This window comes from Schistocerca gregaria, chromosome 6, assembly GCF_023897955.1.
Source record: "Schistocerca gregaria isolate iqSchGreg1 chromosome 6, iqSchGreg1.2, whole genome shotgun sequence".
In the NCBI taxonomy this organism is placed as follows: Eukaryota; Metazoa; Arthropoda; class Insecta; order Orthoptera; family Acrididae; genus Schistocerca; species Schistocerca gregaria.
In genome coordinates, this window is record NC_064925.1 from 78,872,334 (window position 1) to 78,892,309 (window position 19,976).

General features: G+C 42.9%; 1 protein-coding gene across 1 annotated transcript in view; it reads left to right on the forward strand.

Moving 5' to 3' along the window:
- The window catches only part of LOC126278041 (cholinesterase 2-like), a 224,371-nt gene that overhangs the window by 132,598 nt on the left and 71,797 nt on the right, over nucleotides 1–19,976 (forward strand). Inside the window, exon 7 of the mRNA XM_049977796.1 lies at nucleotides 4,373–4,553. Within this exon, the coding sequence (XP_049833753.1) occupies nucleotides 4,373–4,553 (181 nt within the window). The remainder of the gene's footprint in view (nucleotides 1–4,372; nucleotides 4,554–19,976) is intronic.

Consider the following 19,976-nt stretch of genomic DNA (forward strand, 5'->3'; position numbering starts at 1 on the left):
TGGTGATCGTTGGACTGATGTAAAATTGTGGAACAGCAAGAATACTTACATGAGAGACTTAATTTTCTTCATTTTGGGGTTGTATAATGTAACTGACTTTCCCTGTTTGGCACTGTCTCTGAGATGAGCTGAGGCTTCTCTGTTAAGTATGCCATGGGTCTCGGACTGGCTATCAGCAGTAAGGATTGGTCGGTTGATTGATTTGGGGGAGGGGACCAAACAGTGAGGTCATCAGTTCCATCAGATTATGGAAGGATGGGGAAGGAAGTCGGCGTGCCATTTCAAAGGAACCATCATGGCATTTGCCTGAAGCGATTTAGGGAAATCGCGGAAAACATAAATCAGGATGGCCGGATGCAGGTTTGAACCATCATCCTACCAAATGAAAGTCCAATGTGATTACCACTGTACCGCCTCGCTCTGTGCAGTAAGGATCACTTTCACTTCTATTTTCTTGATGAGTGAACCAATGGCAACTATGATATTCCTATCCTAACTCTTATGTTTTTTCGTGAACACACCCCAGCCTTTCTCTATCATTATTCAGAGTAGATATATTGGTAAATTTAATTGATTTACAGTACGAGCTGTGGCTAGCATTATTTTGATAAGTGTAGTCTCTTTGTGTATATTCGAATTAACTCAAACATACTTGATAAAAAGATAATTCATATGGAATGTTTAAAAGAAATCCAAAACATATATGTAACATTTCCATCTTAGTCCATGGTGCCTATAACAAACAATAAGATATATTAGCTATGATTAATGTTAGGTGTGGTACTTTGACCCTATTGTTGAAAGATTTAAATGAAACGAAGTTATCTGTTGTATTTTTATAGAGAGGGCATTATTAGGTGAAGATTATGATATGTGGACCCTTAAATTAAATAAAGAACTAGCAGAAGTACATTTATTAAAGCAAAAAATTGTTTTATGGCAAGAGTGCAGACAGATGCATTTCATATCACGGCTCATTGCCAAAATTATAGAGAGGGTACAAGCAGGAACCGCTTACATGTCGAGCCCTATCAGAATATATTATTGCCGTTAAGGAAGGAACCATTTGCATAGCTGTCCTTGACAGGATATGTCTTTATCATTAACTAGATCAAATACTAGTCACTGACGTAAGTCATGTTGGTGAAGTAGTATGTACTCTTATATGACAGTGCAGTATTGTGTGCAAAAGTGGAGACGTGCAAGGATGTCAGAAAGAAGCTATCGCATCAGGCCGTGAGCACACTATGAATGTAGTTTCCCAGTTTGTTGGAGTATCAGTGTAGACTGTCCAGCGACACAAAAAAATGGCGTACTGCTTGAAGCCGCGTAATGCAGCATACGACACGACTTATCAGTGGCAATCGGTTTCAAAACCGAGAGGTGCTTCAATCAATGCAGCTACATCTGAACCAGTCGAAGAAAACACTGCAAGCAAACATTGCAAGCAATTGACATTTAGAACCAGGTATCTCTCAGATGGCCATAACTCTACAGCAACACATGAAGTTGCACATGTTTAGTGGAGGAAACGACAGAGAAACTGGACAATTGATAACTGGAGGCGTGAAGTGTGGTGCAGCTAGAAGCAAGTTGGCATATTTTCAAATGATGCAGAGGATGAGTGCACTGACAGTGTAAGAATAGCGCAAAAATTTTGCAGGCGACTGTCAACAGCATTAGTGTACTTGGAGAAATGCATGATACGCACTGTGCTGTCTTACAACATATCTGTTCACTACCAGTTTCGAACCTGGACTGTCTTCACAGTGGAAAAATATTGTGACAGCTTCATATGCCATTTACTCGGGTGCATACTTTTCTGGGTAAACAGCTTGTAAGACATGTGAAGTTGTCACAACAGATATTTTTCCACGGTGAAAATGGTCCATGATAGAAACCAGTAGTGAATAAATATATCGTAAGACAGCACAATGTATATCATGCATTTGTCCAAATAAGAATAGCGGTTGTAAAAAGATCCTAACGGAGAGAGACTGAAGACGATTATGAAATCCTATTAGCGACAACAGAAGCCCCACAGGAATTGCTGCTGCTAATGAATGCAGGACCAGTCAGTCAGTCAGTCAGTTTTCGAGCGAATACTGCGAAGGGAACCGTATGGAATTGATATTCAGAGTCGGGAACCTGACGGAAGACCATTGCTCACAGTGGCACCTAAAACTGCAAAAACACAGGAAGTCGACAATAACTGACTGGACGTGTTTGCAGTGGTCCAAGAAGCTGCGCAACTTTGCCTCTTCCCAAAAGACACAAATCATGGTGTACGCTGATGGCCTAAAGTGGCATTTAACCTGCAGTGTGTGTAACATGCAGTTCAGACTGTAGGTGGTTCTGTGATGTTTAGGAATGTTCTTCGTGCTCTACTGATTATGTATATTGTAAAAAAAGAATACGACATCTGTTTAATATTTTCTGTGATCAGGGGCTGTATTTCCGCCTAAGCCTTCACAATGACTATGATGTGGACACTCCCACCTTCGAAGGTGACAACAGTCGTGTTCACAGGTCTCCATGAATATCGTCAAGCACCCTGCCTCACTTTAACTGGCCCAATATATCACATGATGTTAACAGGGTAAGAAAAGGCTCCAACTGTTTGGAACAGTAGGTGAAACTTAGCAAGCAGCATCCCTACAACCTGGTAGCTATACAGGACATAATCATCAATGAGTGTCTTTAGCTGTATATGGTACATCTGAGGAAGCTTTTGGATGTGCTTCATATGCAATGGTAAAGTTTTATGAGGGCATGTGTGGATGTCTGTACCTCTGGGATCTCCTCTCAAGCCTCTGAATCGATTTCCACCAAATCTGGCACAGAAACAGCATGTCTCACGAGTATCAGCACTCTGGCACTTATAACTTCCAATAGCAATGGAGATACAGGGGGAAATGCTTTTTTTCCAATGCTTGACGTCTATGCAGCCCTGCACGACGAGCGTGTTGTGTGGGAACAGTATCAGCCTTCCAGATCAATCTATTTTGCAGGTCAGGATAGATTTCAGAAGCAGGAAACAGTTTTCCTTTCCCAACATGTAGGGTACCCTGAATGACTGATGTGTTATGTTGGAGTGGTATCAGCTGCTTTATCGATATGCTTTGCATGTTGCCCTTTACATAAGGGGCAAACAGATGATATTCAAGCCCATGATGCCTTGCCTGTCCAGTATGACAGACACACTGCAGGAGTAGGCCTACTCTGCTTTATTGAATTGTATTGCAGGGAATACAGGTGCTCATGAGCATGGCTGGGGATAGTTTAAGGTAGACAGAGGAGCAGATGGACAGAGGGAGAGGGAGGAGGAAATGGAATGAGAGAGGGGAAGAGGAGGCGATGCATGAGGCAGGTTGAAAGTGTAGAGGGGTAGTGGGTAAGTGGAAAAGGAAGAGTGGGGCGAGGAAGATATTATCAGTGAGAGGGGTGTAAGAAATAGGCAAAGAGAGGGGAGGAGTACATGAAGAGAGATAGAAAGATAGTTGGGAGAAGGAGACATACATATAGAGGTGGGAGGATGAGGTGGACAGACAGAGTGAGGAAGAGGAGGAAAGATAGAAGGGGATGAAGTGGTGTGATCGCTATATGTGTAGGATGCATATGCATGTGAAGCTATGAGGAAAAGGCTAGTACTCTATATTCCGGTTAACCCTCCTGACAGTTGACCTTCCTCGATTTTGTGTACACTGCCGCTACATTTTAATTGGTTCCTAGCAACCAACGTGGTTCCCAGTTCAGTAATCTGATTGAATCATTTAGCATAAACTAACCCCACACAAAACAGATGTTCTGGAAATTCAGGCCCCAGTGAGAAATTTTATTAAATCAGAATGTATTTCTCTAAATAATAAAATTTCGATTTGTTGTAATTTCCAACTGGTCATTTTGAAAGATGCGCTGTACAGCTCAGACCTCACTCGACATTATTTTTACCTCTTCATTCACATGAAGAAATGGTTTGACTCCCGACACTTCAGCAAGTAGCCTCGAGACATTGCTTTATTTGGTTGACTGCTGATGTTGCTGAATTGCATGCACAGTGAATGTGTGAGCTTCCTTAAGAGACGAGATAAATTCTTAAATGTTATTGGTAGTTACATGGAAAAATAATACAAAGATGAAGTAGTAAGATTTTTGTAAGCATTTTCTTTAACTGTTCCAGTATTTTATTTCTACCCTAAAAAACTCGTCTTTTTTTATATCTGTGATATGTGCTTTGTCGTCGCCTTGCCTAGTTTCTTTTCTGTGCTTATATGCTGTATTACACATATTAATGAGTTAACTAATTCAGGAACAATGCGTCAGCGTGATCCCAGGTGCTCTAAAGTGACGTGCTGGTGACGTGTGTTGCCAGATCGACGACATGTTGAGTGGTGGTACGGGCCTGGGAGGCGCTCTGCCCGTGGTGCAGACGAATATCACCAAACCGGCAGTCCTAGGAAAGAAGCCGTTGGATGCCATCCGGGATGCCAACTTCCACGCCATGCCCATGCTTGTGGGCGTGGCCAAGCACGAGGGCATCATGCCACTGGCCTGTAAGTCATCTGTTTTTCTGTCTTACTCCTTCCACTGTTTTCATACTGACATAACGATGTACACATGACTATATATGGGGTGTAAAAAACCTGCACATGGTATACAAAATTTTAGAATGTTTGTAGTAGATAAAAAAGGAACATTTGTTTAATGTGACAAAACTGTGAACCCCTAGGGGTTCATGAAAGATTTTGATGCTACTTATATTTAGAGAAGGTCTGTGATGAATATTATTTCAGAGATGTTGCTGAAAATGACGTTTGTGTGCACTAATACACAACTGGCATTTAGCTGCTTATTTTACGAATAACGTCTGCAGCTTCAGGCAAACATTCAGCCAGCTCATCTGGAGTGTCTATCGATTTTTTGTACACCAAACGCTAAATCTACCCACGTAAACAGAAATCCATAGGACTGAATTCGGGAGAATATGGTGTCCATGATAGTGGCACACCGATCCCAATTCAGTAACTGTGCAAAAGGTCTGCAAATGTCATTGACATCAATGCAAAGTACGGTGAGGCTGCATGATCCTAGAATGACAGTCTTTGCCTGACTGGTGTTGGTGGAATATATTGAGTCCATGACTTTCCGCGCTGTTTACTGAGTTTTGAAATTTTTGGCTGAAGGCACCATTGCACTCATTGTCGTTTGCTCTCTGGAGTATGGCGATAAGCCCAAGTTTCATCTCCTGTCACTATAGAGTTGAGGAAAGCCTCGGCTTCAGTCTCAAAACGGTCAAGGAGTTCGCAAGCGGCACTGACTGTTGATTTTGTGCGCTTCGGTAAGCCTCTTGGGCACCATCGCGCACATAATTTGCGATAATTTAGTCGATAGTTACGATTTCATGAACAAGATTTCGTGAAATGTTTGGACAAACTGCATGGAGGTCGTCAATTATCGAACGGCGACCAAAATGAAGATGTTCTTCAATTTTTTGCAGCACATCGTAAGTCACAAAAGACGACCATTCGCTTCTGTCTTCATGGTGAATTTCCGTTCTTCCAAAATTGAAATTCCGTACCCATTTCGTCACATGCTCCCGTGAGCTTACGTCCTCTCCATAAATTGAAACAACTTTGCACCGGCGTTCAAGCCTTTAGTAATTAGGTAGCGAATTACAGCGCGCATTTCGCACTTGGCAGGAGCCGGTATGAGAACGCTCATTTGTAACAGTCACCACAACGCTAATCGACAAGCTACTGATTGTTGGGAGTGCTCGATCCTTCCGCTGCCTTCCCAGTAGAGTGCAGTTGTACCGGCGTCCCCAACGGACATTCCATGCTAAAGCTACATTCCTTGTAACCTTACTTGAGGGATAGCCCTCGTGGTTTATTGTTTATGTGAAGTTAATTGGATGTACAAGATGAATATTAAATCCACCGACGAAATTCCAGACGATGTTCATTGATAATTTCGGATTTTTTTTTCTTAGTATAAGGAAGACATGGTCTACGGCGATAATTCGATTTCATTTCTTTTCTAATCCCGATTGATCTTTCTGCCTGTATTGCACTGCACAACAGTGCAACTGCAGACGGTATCAGCTATAGGTCTTGTTCCATTCAGATACAGTACTTGTTGATAACAATGATGCCCCCTTTACCCTGCGCTCTCAGCATTGCATTCAGTACCGTCGATTCTGTCCCGGGTTTGATTTTCCAGCAATCTTAGTTGAACAGTAACAGTGATACACCATAGTATAGACAGGCTTACTGAAGAAGAGTTGGCCGATATGCACATCGTGCATGGGTGCACTGAGTGTAATGGATAAGCAGCACAGTAGCCCTATGCTAAGCTTTCTCATTGTTCCAGTGGCGACAGTAACCACATCACAGTAGTCTACATCTGTATGTAGGCATCATTGCACTGTTTTCTATCTTTTGCTGATTGAAAATTACCTGCTCTTTCACTGTCGCAAAGATATTTGCACAAAAGCAGAGGTAAATGGGTAAAACACCTAACGAATCAGAACTAAGCTATTAGCTTGTAATCAAGCATCAGAGGCCATGCGTCGATATTACCAAAATGCTCTGAAAATATCACCGAACAGACTTCAACGTTTTGTTGTTGGTTCGGGTTCACCATGAATACACACGAGAAAATGAAATGGACACATGTGCTGCGCTGGAGAGAGTGCGCACCTGTCGCCATGGAGGAAGGAGTGGTTGAGCGTCTCATATTCCTGGGACTTCGACAGACCATCTACTGGCTGCCAGTGTGACAGTGGGGTATAGGATAAGCGAGAGTTGTGCTATCAACGCATTTGGCCAAGACCAGTTCGCGGATACCCGATGCATGGTGAACTTCGTACCCCACGATTTTCTGGCAGTGGACTTTTCACTTGTTACAGTGAAAGGTGATGTTGACGGTGATGTACTTTGGGCGCTAGATAACAACCTTACCGTGTCGAGGATGTACCGACATCGCCACTATCTAAGGAATGTTGCCATCACCTAATAACCCGCCATGAACAACAAAATCAAAATGGTATGGGTGTTCACACAGGGTATTACTGATAGTAATAGCAGGTAAATGGGCTCACTACAGCAGTATTCTCGACAAGTCAGTGCTGGGCAACAACAACAGATGAGCAGCCGCAGTATGTCAGAAACATGTGACTTCGCTCATTTCACACCATCAGGTACAGATTGAGCGGTGCAGCGCAGTAGTTAGCACACTTGGGCATTCGGGAGGGTGACTCTTCGAACCCGTGTCTGGCCATCCTGATTTCAGTTTTCTCTGAGTTCCCTAAATTGTTTGAAGCAAATGCTGGGATGTTTCCTTAGGGCACGACTGCTATTCTTCTCCATCCTTTCCTGAACCGGGAGTAGGCCTATGCTACGCCTCTGATGACCTCGATGTCGACGGGACGTTGAACACTAATCTCCTCCTCCTCCATCAGGTACAGAGACTATCACTGGTGAAGTAACATCGCCAGTCGACGCCTGGAGAAAGATTTCTTGAGTTGTTGTGGCGTAAAGTGGTGTTCGTCCACATAACGTAACCCGCCACCGCTAATAAACAATGTGCCGGATGAAATCACAGTGTTATTCGGGCACTTCTTGAAGGCACTCTACTGGTACTGACAGCCTTCACTCGCTATTAACCTAACCTGCTTAAGTTAGCTGACAGCCCAGATTTAGTATCTCATATCCCTCTGTACACAAAGCAGGTGTGTCACTGAGAATTAAAACTAAACTCTTTATAGCGAAGAAGACACAAAATTGCACTACTGGTGCCAGTGTACACTGTACTGCATCATGAGCATAGACTCGTAGCGACACGAAACAAGTGAACGTTGATCCAAAGTCGTACAACGTGTTGTGACTTTTTTCAGGTTTGGTACTCCCATCAGCGTCTGTCCCAAATGTCTTCCCCCAGTGCAGGGATTCCCAAACTTTTCAGCTGATGGACCCCTTCTTCAGTCGGAAATCCATGGCGGACCCCTAGTCAGTCAAGAGCATAGTAACTTTAAATTTCAGAGCGAAACTCATGGGAACTGAAAGCTTCTTAATGCAAGTTCCGTGTTCCCAATGACCCCCTCCCCCCACCCCCTCCCCCCACCCCCTCCCCCCACCTCCTCCCCCCATCCCACCCAAAGTATCAATAGTCTTTGGTTTAGAGATGAATGAAAACAACTTGAAATTAACGATCCAGTTTGAATTCCCACTGTATCCACACACTTACTAGTGAATTTACTCCCTTTGTTCAAGACACTATAGCCTGATTAAAATTACTTGGTAATTGAGCTGTCTTCCTCCATGCGCAATCAACGTTACGTCCAAACTGTTCGCTGTTGACAAGCTGCCGCTTATGGTCTGTTCACTTCCACTATTTGGCTACTGTTGTGTGAGGAGCAACCATATTTCGTAACAGTCGTGTGTGTGTGTGTGTGTGTGTGTGTGTGTGTGTGTGTGTGTGTGTGTGTGTGTGTGTGTGTGTTTTCGTGAAATCCGAAGAAAAATGTTCAAAAGGATGTAAAGTCTTCCTTTGGTCGTCCACCCTCCTCATTCATTTCAACTGGAAACTTCCCTTGTTGTGAAGGCGATGGAGAAACTGCACCCTTCTTCAATGATCCCGACTTCAGCCACCGGTCCATGTTAGAAGTAATAAACTGGTCAAAAATCGACTTATGAAATAGGTAGTGCACTGACAAAACAAGTTTAACATTTAATAATGCCTGGGGCGGCATACGTGCCAGCGAGCGCTGTGATTGGTCGTTTGAGCGCACCTAGCGCCCTGAGACGCCGCACAAACGCCACCCGTATTGTTAAACAGTCGATCAGAGAAACCGCATTCTCCGGCACTGAACTGTGTATACGTTCTCACTTAGGAACCGCAAAGGCTGCTTGGGGATACGAACTGAAGTAAAAGTACAAATACACTCCTGGAAATTGAAATAAGAACACCGTGAATTCATTGTCCAGGAAGGGGAAACTTTATTGACACATTCCTGGGGTCAGATACTTCACATGATCACACTGACAGAACCACAGGCACATAGACACAGGCAACAGAGCATGCACAATGTCGGCACTAGTACAGTGTATATCCACCTTTCGCAGCAATGCAGGCTGCTATTCTCCCATGGAGACGATCGTAGAGATGCTGGATGTAGTCCTGTGGAACGGCTTGCCATGCCATTTCCACCTGCCGCCTCAGTTGGACCAGCGTTCGTGCTGGACGTGCAGATCGCGTGAGACGACGCTTCATCCAGTCCGAAACATGCTCAATGGGGGACAGAGCCGGAGATCTTGCTGGCCAGGGTAGTTGACTTACACCTTCTAGAGCACGTTGGGTGGCACGGGATACAGGCGGACGTGCATTGTCCTGTTGGAACAGCAAGTTCCCTTGCCGGTCTAGGAATGGTAGAACGATGGGTTCGATGACGGTTTGGATGTACCGTGCACTATTCAGTGTCCCCTCGACGATCACCAGAGGTGTACGGCCAGTGTAGGAGATCGCTCCCCACACCATGATGCCGGGTGTTGGCCCTGTGTGCCTCGGTCGTATGCAGTCCTGATTGTGGCGCTCACCTGCACGGCGCCAAACACGCATATGACCATCAGTGGCACCAAGGCAGAAGCGACTCTCATCGCTGAAGACGACACGTCTCCATTCGTCCCTCCATTCACGCCTGTCGCGACACCACTGGAGACGGGCTGCACGATGTTGGGGCGTGAGCGGAAGACGGCCTAACGGTGTGCTGGACCGTAGCCCAGCTTCATAGAGACGGTTGCGAATGGTCGTCGCTGATACCCCAGGAGCAACAGTGTCCCTAATTTGCTGGGAAGTGGCGGTGTGGTCCCCTACGGCACTGCGTAGGATCCTACGGTCTTGGCGCTCATCCGTGCGTCGCTGCGGTCCGGTCCCAGGTCGATGGGCACGTGCACCTTCCGCCGACCACTGGCGACAACATCGATGTACTGTGGAGACCTCACGCCTCACGCCCCACGTGTTGAGCAATTCGGCGGTACGTCCACCCGGCCTCCCGCATGCCCACTATACGCCCTCGCTCAAAGTCCGTCAACTGCACTTACGGTTCACGTCCACGCTGTCGCGGCATGCTACCAGTGTTAAAGACTGCGATGGAGCTCCGTATGCCACGGCAAACTGGCTGACACTGACGGCGGCGGTGCACAAATGCTGCGCAGCTAGCGCCATTCGACGGCCAACACCGCGGTTCCTGGTGTTTCCGCTGGGCCGTGCGTGTGATCATTGCTTGTACGGCCCTCTCGCAGTGTCCAGAGCAAGTATGGTGGGTCTGACACACCGGTGTCAATGTGTTCTTTTTTCAATTTCCAGGAGTGTATTTTTCACACAAAAAAATAGTGATGAATTTGATTTTCTCATTTTTATTCAATAATTTTACTCATTATTTTACTCGATTTGGCGAAAGATGGCGGCGGACCCCCTGGAAAGAGCCGGCGGACCCCTAAGGGGTCCACGGACCACAGTTTGGCAAGCAGTGCTCTAACGCACTCTCAGCACAGAAAATTAGCCCTGTCAGTGCAAAGACATTGGCAGACAAAATATACTACACTAGCGAACAGTTTAGTGGGTCCGAGCTACTAGTTAATACCTCTTAACTAAAATGTATTTCACGTTGTTAATGTACGTCTCTCTTTCAACCGTGAACTCACACACACACATTGCACGGAACTGACTGACTGCATTGTTGGGAGCCTTCTCGACACTATATCTACAGTAGTTATAAATGCACCACATTCCAACATTTCTCCTTACATTAATATCGGTGGCGTCTTGTCACGGTCCGAGAGCCTCCCCCCGTCGGAGGTTCGAGTCTTTGTAACGCGCCGACTGGCGGTACTCAAGGTCGAACTCACAGTGACAACGGATCGTACTGTACCAACGCCGCCATGCCGCTGATGTATGGCTTCCTCCCGAGCAAAATTACTTGAGTTAAACAATTGACCACTGCAGCATGAATATGGTGCAGTTTTAATTTTACAGTCGTTGTTATGACTGTGGATCGCTATTAGTTTTCAGAAGATTCCAGTAGTAGCGGAGCGCCTGGCAAATACTAAAGTCTAGCTCGTAACGTACTTGCACTCTTAAAAGACAAATGGAAGACATATCAACCCTCTGATAATTAGTGCTTCAGCAATCATAACCACTGACGAGACAGCAGACACAGACTTCGAATAATAATAAACAGTGTAAGTTGGCTGTTTACGTTTTCTTATTGGTAACGCCACGTAGCGCTCGGTATGAAAAATCACTGGCTGTGCTGTGCGCAGTCTGTGTTTAGTTTGCATTGTTGTCTGCCATTGTAGTGTTGGGCAGCGGCAGCTGGATGCTAACAGCGCGTAGCGTTGCGCAGTTGGAGGTGAGCCGCCAGCAGCGGTGGACGTGGGGAGAGAGATGGCGGAGTTTTGAAATTTGTAAGAATTGGTGTCATGAACTGATATATATATTATGACTACAAAGGTAAATACATTGTTTGTTCTCTATTAAAATCTTTCATTTGCTAACTGTGCCTATCAGTAGTTAGTGACTTCCGTAGTTTGAATCTTTTAGTTAGCTGGCAGTAGTGGCGCTCGCTGTATTGCAGTAGTTCGAGTAACGAAGATTTTTGTGAGGTAAGTGATTTGTGAAACATATAGGCTAATGTTAGTCAGGGCCATTCTCTTGTAGGGATTATTGAAAGTCAGATTGCGTTGCGCTAAAAACTGTTGTGTGTCAGTTTAAGCACAGTCTTGTATAATTTTTCTAAGGGGATGTTTCATAACAGCACCTCTACTAAACACAGCGTCGTAATCGTACAGTGACACTATTACAGCACGAATAGACACGCTAAAACATTCAAATGACACTGACAAACAATATCGAGCAGCAATTACGAGACAGGCAGATTTCGATAACAAGTTCCGTTATCCTACTATCGCTCAAAACAAAGCACCAAACCACTTTAATTACAATACCTGTTTATACTAGGGGTAAATTCCAAGAATGATTGCCTATCGAAGTCGAGGGATCCAAACGATACATATCGAGCGTGCGATCGTAAATCGATCATGCAACTCCGCTGGCGGGCATTCTGATCAATTATTTGTGATCGTCATTTTTATCTGTTTTGAATGGTTCCTTTAGTTGCTCTAAATTAAATGCCTCCGCGAATTATTCGTGAGTTTCTAGGGAAACCCAGACGATTTATGTCGCTAGTGAGTTGGATGTCTGGCGTATTTAACGTTTCTTCGGCGGATTCTCTCACATGGAAGAGTCTAATTCCATGATTATCCAGCGTAGAAAATTGTTAGATTTTTGCCGCAAATATGGAGTACTACCACAGGACGAAAAAAGGGACTGTGTAAATGGTTTAAATGGCTCTGAGCACTATGGGACTTAACAGCGGAGGTCATCAGTCCCCTAGAACGTAGAACTACTTAAACTTAACTAACCTAAGGATATCACACATCCATGCCCGAGGCAGGATTCGAAACTGCGAGCGAAGCGGTCGCGCGGTTCCAGACTAAAGCGCATAGAACCGCTCGGCCACATCGGCCGGCGGGACTGTGTAGACTGTGGTGGTTCGAAGTGTGTAAGACTTCTTAGAACCGTTTCGATGCTGAAATACCGTTATACTTTCATTACGGACAGTTCGGAAAACGAACGAGTTTCTGGAAGAATACATGGTTCGACTCATCCAAATTATACATCCAGACCACCGTAATGGACTTTCACATGACGACAACACCGTCGATGAGTAAGGTAAGTCATCTCCTTTGCAGTGACAAGTATCTTTGAAACGCTTTTGTTTTGTCGTGTAGTGCCCAACGTAAACATACTCTTGACGCACGCCAGCGGAGTTGCGTGATCGATTTACAATCGCACGTTCGATATGTATCGTTTGGATCCCTCGATTTCGATAGGCAATCATTCTTGGAAATTACCATATTATGTAAAGCTAAATGTCATCTCGAGCCTGCAATTGTTCTCACACACAACAAAATTCTCACACCGCAGCACACTATTTCTGGAAAAGTCTCGTAATTTTTTAATTACTTCCAATATTTATATCCAATATATCGTCGTGTTACGACCAATTCACTTTAACATGCTTTCACCGATATCTATAAGGATTAAGATAATAGATGCTACCATTAAATCTCTTTTTGTTTAGTCCAGCGTTGCTATGTAAATAATACGACGTAACGTATTCCACAGATTTACGAATCTTTGTTATAAGTATAATCGCTGACTTGCCCGTGATAACTTTCGACAACTTAGGACACTCTTTCCACAAATGAAATCGTTTTAACTGTTTAGCATATCTACTCTCCATATATTCAACGTGGATCAACTAAATTAATGAACATTTTGATCACGCAAAACTTACAAATACCATTGTAAAATTGTGTCATGAAAAGCGTTATTAATATCTCTGAAAGTAAACCTCTGCTTTTGTCACAAAATATAGCTACACACAACAGCTAATAACTGAATACATGTAAAGGTTTCTTTTAACCGAAGCCGGCACGGTAACTCAGCGTGTTCGGTCAGAGGGTTAGCTGCCCTCTGTAATAAAAAAACTGAGTTAATGGATGAACGACTAACTGAAACGGGTCTCTTGCGACTTCCGCCCAGAGAAGATACAACGATCAAAAACGAAAAATGAGATTAAAAAAACAACAAGAAAATTGGTTATAAAACAAAACTGTGTTTTGCTAAAGGCGGACCCTACCCAAAAACATATGTATTGGTAAAGAAAACACGGAAAACAAGAGCTTCAATACCAAGATGATTATTTCGACGCCTTGCCAGGCATTTCCGAGCAAGCTCTACAACAAATTCCGGAACACTACAGCAAAGTTACATCAAACTATTTTAAATATAAAATTCAATAGACTTTGTCTTTCATATAATGTAATACCTAACTATATACATGTAAATGTAAACAGTATGTCACCTGCAGCTCGTCATGCCAAACACAAAGCTGAAATTGAGTGGCTGATGCAATAAATTAGAAACCTACATATAAAAAAGCAAGAACTCAATGTTGAACTATTCAAAATTCACCTGGAACTAGGAAACCACATTAAAGTCTCTGAAATATTCAACGATATCATGAATACAGTCAAACAAAACACAGAAACACAAATAAAATCAAAATGGAATAAACAACAACAAAAACTAAACACTCTTTTAAAACAAAACAAAGCTTTTGCACATAAAAATAGAAAACAAGCAAACCACACATCCCACAAACGTTTGGTAAACTTTACTGACATACCACTAACCAACCAAGAAATAAGTTTTCTAGAAAAAGGCCCAAAATACAATGTCAACACACACATCACACACAAGACAGTGGAGAATCTTATCACAGAAAGTGAGTACATCATAAAACAACAAGAAAGAAACAATAACCAAAACTTCAATGCAGGTCTGACAAGAGAATTAGTCACAGAAGAAATAAGATACATAATAAAAGAAAACAAAAACAACATATTGACAGGAACAAAAACTGAAGAAGAAAAAACCTCTAGAAAAATAAAGGACAAACTTAAAAACAATGAGGCACTCATCACAAGATCAGACAAGGGCAGCACCATGATAATAATAAAACAGGGTGAACACAAGCAAAAAACCTTAAAATTCCTGGAAGACAACAACATAACAAAGCTAACCAGTGACCCAACACAAAGATACCAGAAAAACACAATAACACTTCTAAAAAATATCTCACACATATTCACAAATGAGAAAGCAAAATGGTTGAAACAAAAGAACCCCCAAGCACCCACACTGAACAGCCTACTAAAGCTCCACAAGGATGGCATTCCTATACGCCCTGTAGTCAACTTCAGAAGTGCACCCACATACCACTTAGCCAGAGAAATTCACACATACATACAGAAACATTACATATACACAAATAACAGAAGGATACGCAACACTGAAGAGCTGGTACAGCAAATCAAAGACATCAACATACCCACAACAGCCACACTCACATCATTTGGCATCACATCCATGTACACCAATATCCCCACCACTGAAACCATCAACATCATCAGACAACAATTAGAAGAATAAGCCAAAATTCCCGAACCCCACATAAATGAAATAACTAGCATCGTAAAACTTATCACACAACAAAACTACTTCTCCTTTGACAATCAGTTTTACTCACAAGAAGATGGGCTTCCAATGGGGTCACCAGTCAGTGGAGTCCTAGCCAACATCTTTCTCAATCACATTGAAAATAAATTATTCGAAACAATAGTTAGACCCAAACAATACCGGATAATATATTGGTACCGTTATGTAGATGACATCATATGCCTTATAGATGAAACACCAAGTCGCATCCAACAACTCCACAGTGATATAAACAAAGTACACCCAAAAATAAAATTCACCATAGAAACAGAACACGACAAAAGGCTAAACTTCCTTGACCTCACAATATACAGACACAACAACCAACACCAATTCTCTATATTCAGGAAAGCGACCACCACTAGCACAACCATTCACAAAGACTCTAATCATCCGATTATACACAAACTAGCCGGCTTCCAGTATATGCTACACAGACTAAACAAAACCCCACTCACTGATAACAACTACAAGAATGAATTGCAGACAATCAGACAAATAGCAGTGGAGAATGGATATGACACAAACACTATAGATAAACTAAACCACAAAATTAAAGCAAAATTAAAAAGGACACCCAACACACAAAAACAAAAGCCTCAACCTACAAACACACAGAACCCACCAATGACACACATGAACAGGAAACACCCATAACGACAAACAGATGGTTCACTCTCACCTATAACAACAAAACAGTACACAGAATAGGCAACATACTCAAAAAACAAGGGATAAAAATAGCCTACAGGACAGACAACTCAACACAGAAAAAACTAAGGACAACCAACACAAGCACAGACAAACACAACACATCTGGTATTTACCAATTAACATGCCAGGATTGCAAAGCAGTTTATATAGGACAGACAACCAGAAACTTTAATACCAGATATACAGAACACAAAAGAGCATTAAAAAGTAACAGCTGTTATTCCACATTTGCTGATCACCTCATGGACAAGAAACATAGCCCAACAAACATCAATACGGATTTGAAAATTCTCAAATGCAGCAACAGCCCCTCGCAAAAACTGATAATCGAAGAAAATTACCAGATACAAAAAGCCATAGTGGAAGGCAAACAAATGATAAATGAATACACAGCTCTCTGCAATGGCACTCTGTTCTCTGCCCTCAAAGAATTAACATACAAAACCAACCTATAGAGATCTTAACCCCTATCCCCCACACAAAAAAAACCTGAAACCTAAAATCTCTCTCTCTCTCTCTCCCTCTCTTTCTCTCTCTGTCTCCCCCATTTACACACACACACACACACACACACACACACACACACTAAAAGAAAAAAAAAAATGTCAGTCACCTCTGAAAGGTTCAAACAACCGCCAGGAACACCTTCAACTGTTCCACTGTCAGCCATCTTGTTTTTACACCTCCAGCTGTTCCACTGCCAGCCATGTTTTGTTTTAACAGCTGATAAACAGTGAAACAGTGAGTGACAGTGACAGTGGCAGTGGCAACTCAATATTCAGTGTTTGACAGTGATGAAGACGAAAAAAGAGTAAGTGAAACACCATGTAAATAGACACTCACACACGCGCACACACACACACACACACACACACACACACACACACACACAGAATTAAATAATTTCAGGCATAATAATAACATAGTTCTTCAAATCGTAATTTTGGCTTAAACAATTTATCTACTTTAAGGTATAAGTGGTTGCAGATGACAAACTGTGGAACAAACGGTCACTGTAGAAACACAAGACGTCAGAAAAACCACAACATGTGGTAAAAAGGTACGGATTTTCATAATTTATGTGTTTTTTCAAATATCTATAATTACATTTTTTAAAAGCCAATAGCTACATGTATACAAAAGAACAAAGAACGTTCTTTATCTTTAACAGATGGAAAATAAAAGCCCAATGAGGATACTGCAACTGCAGTGAAACATGTTTGGGTTATAAAACAAAACTGCGTTTTGGTAAAGGCGGACCCTATCCAAAAACATATGTATTGTTAAAGCAAACACGGAAAACAAGAGCTTCAATACCAAGATGAAGAAAACTGGTGTTTATTGGGTCTAGGTATCTCAATACAATTTATTTCACGTAAGTGAGCGAGTGCCAGCAAAAACTAACTCACCCCACAAAAACGGAAACTCAATAATAAAAAAAAATAAACAAAAATTCAAGGCGCCACCGCCTCTTTAACCCTAACAATTTAACACAATTCTGAGCCTCCTCAGGCGTTAGCAAAACGCGACCCACAAAGTTTCCTAAATTGAAATAGGCCACTCGTCACTTTGACTAACGAAGTTTTTGTTTAGGTGCGTGTTGCTTGTAAATGGTTCCTTCTATTCTCGTCGCTTGTCAATTCTACTACTGGTGCAATCTATCACATTACAGTGACACATTTCAAATCTATACGAACCAATTATAGGTCCGCTGTATGATTGTGGTATTTAAACAACAACAAAATGTGTTCGAGGCTTTCCCTTCTCGACACACGCCAGTCACTACCAAATCACTCCAACAAAGCAGCTAACAACCCAATTACCTCTGGGCGAGTCGCGACCACTACTTACACCACGGACAGCATATCGGTTCCAACGATTCCCAAAAACTCATCACCTGCAAATCTCCTTCTCTCGAACCTGGCTCACTCTGTATCTATCACAGCTAACTATTCCTTACTATCGAACTATCCAAAGGACGACAGTAAATCGATCGCCCTAGCGCATAAATTCGCCAAAACCAGTGTCTCATCCGCGATTTATAAAATAACACAGAGCCTACTTACATTCCGCAGCTCAGCTTTGGGAAGAAACTACCGTCACAGCCACGTAGAAGAACTGGGGGTCTAAAAGACAATGTATCCAAACTGCCACCAAAATAAGATACCGGCTTTACCAGCAAAACTTCTTTCCCTCTAACAGGCCTTAAACACCAACTGCGGTGCCCCAATACACTACATAATGGTGCGGTATCCTACCCGACCTGGACGTACCCCGATATATCAACTCAATCGGTAAGAGGTCTACATGGGAACTAACTACCTTCTTACGTCATGCAATAGAATCCATTTGAACAAACAAATCCGCAGCGCCATGTCAACTTTTGACAATTAATTAATTATTCGCTGCTGCTGTCGATTCTCTACGACAGCGGCCGGCTGCTGCGTGTTTTTCGTCGACGCTCTCACATCATCTATAAAATATTTTGTCGCCCTTAATATATCGTACACGTATATTTATAGTAACCACTAAGTGTTATTAGTCATTTATCGGGTCGGATGCTCATCAATAGTAATGGCGAACGAAACCCGTGCGTTTTGACACAGCACATCCTCCCTTGGGCATGGGTGTGTGTGTGTTATCCATAGCGTAAGTTAGTTTACGTTAGTGTGGTGTGCTTACTGTAAGACCTTCGGTACACACACCATCATATTATTTGACTTGTCGCTCTAACGAAGTAGGCGAGTGTCAGCAATATGTCTCGTGGTCTTATTGTGGCGTGTTTATCTTCTGCCGTTACGTCAGGCGATAGAAATGCCACTTGCACGCTTAGAGTAGCACATTGACGGTGATTAATTTTCACACACATTTATTAAAATAATAAAAAGCATACATTACGTAACTTGATTCTGGATGCTGTTTTCAATTGACAATCTGAAGTTCCTTTGGTCTTGGTACGTTAATCTTATTCTCACATATCTCTGGTACATGACAAAGTGTGTATACATTTATCTTCATGGCTATGTGCAGGAATATGGTAATCTTATTAGGTGCAGACTGAAACTTGGCTATAGACTGGTACAGACAAATGCAGACTGGTACAGACTAGTGCAGACAAATGCAGACAGACTGATCAGAGGTCTGTACACTCGGTCTTAATACCTCACGTGTTCGTGTATCACTACGTGGGTGTGATCCACGAGGAGAAAAGGTTCTACGTTAGCAGCAATCTCATTGGCTGCGTTACATGTTAATACGCGGATCGGCGGAAGCAGAATTTGGTCCGTCTCTAAGGCAGCGCCATCTTGTAGTGTGGAGACGGACGAGCGCTGCGCCTGTGCTGTTGTGCTTAGCGGGGCGCACTCTAGTGGGAAAGTTGTGTACGCGCTGACTACACGGAACTATGTACACAACAGTTAGATTAAGCAGTGCAGTGCAGTGCAGGGACTGATGACCTAAGCAGTTTGGTCCCATAAAATCTTACCACAAATTTACAATTTTATCCTTATTTCTTGTACTTATCCTTTACTTTTGTCCCGATTAACAAATCATCAACAAACACACCTACACATATCACATAATTTGCTGTTATGAGTACATAAAAGGCAATAATCGTACACTGAGGTGACAAAAGTTATGGGACAGCGTTATGCGCCTTTACAGATGGCGGTAGTACTAGCGTACACAAGCTATAAAAAGGCAGGGAATTGGCGGAAGCGATCATTTGGAATCGGTTGATGCATGTGAAAAGGTTTCTGACGTAATCGTGGCCGCACGATGGGAATGGTTGGTTGGTTGTTTGGGGAAGGAGACCAGACAGCGTGGTCATCTGTCTCACTGGTGTACAGAAGGCTGGGGAAGGAAGTCGGCCGTGCCGTTTCAGAGGAACCATCCCGGCATTTGCCATGAGTGATTTAGGGAAATCACGGAAAACCTAAATCAGAAGATGGGAATGGACAGAGTTTGAATGCGGAATGATAGCTGAAGGTAGACACATGGGACGTTCCATTTGGAAATCGGTGGGGAATTCAATATTCCGAGATCCACAGTGTCAAGGGTGTGCCGAGAATATCAAATTT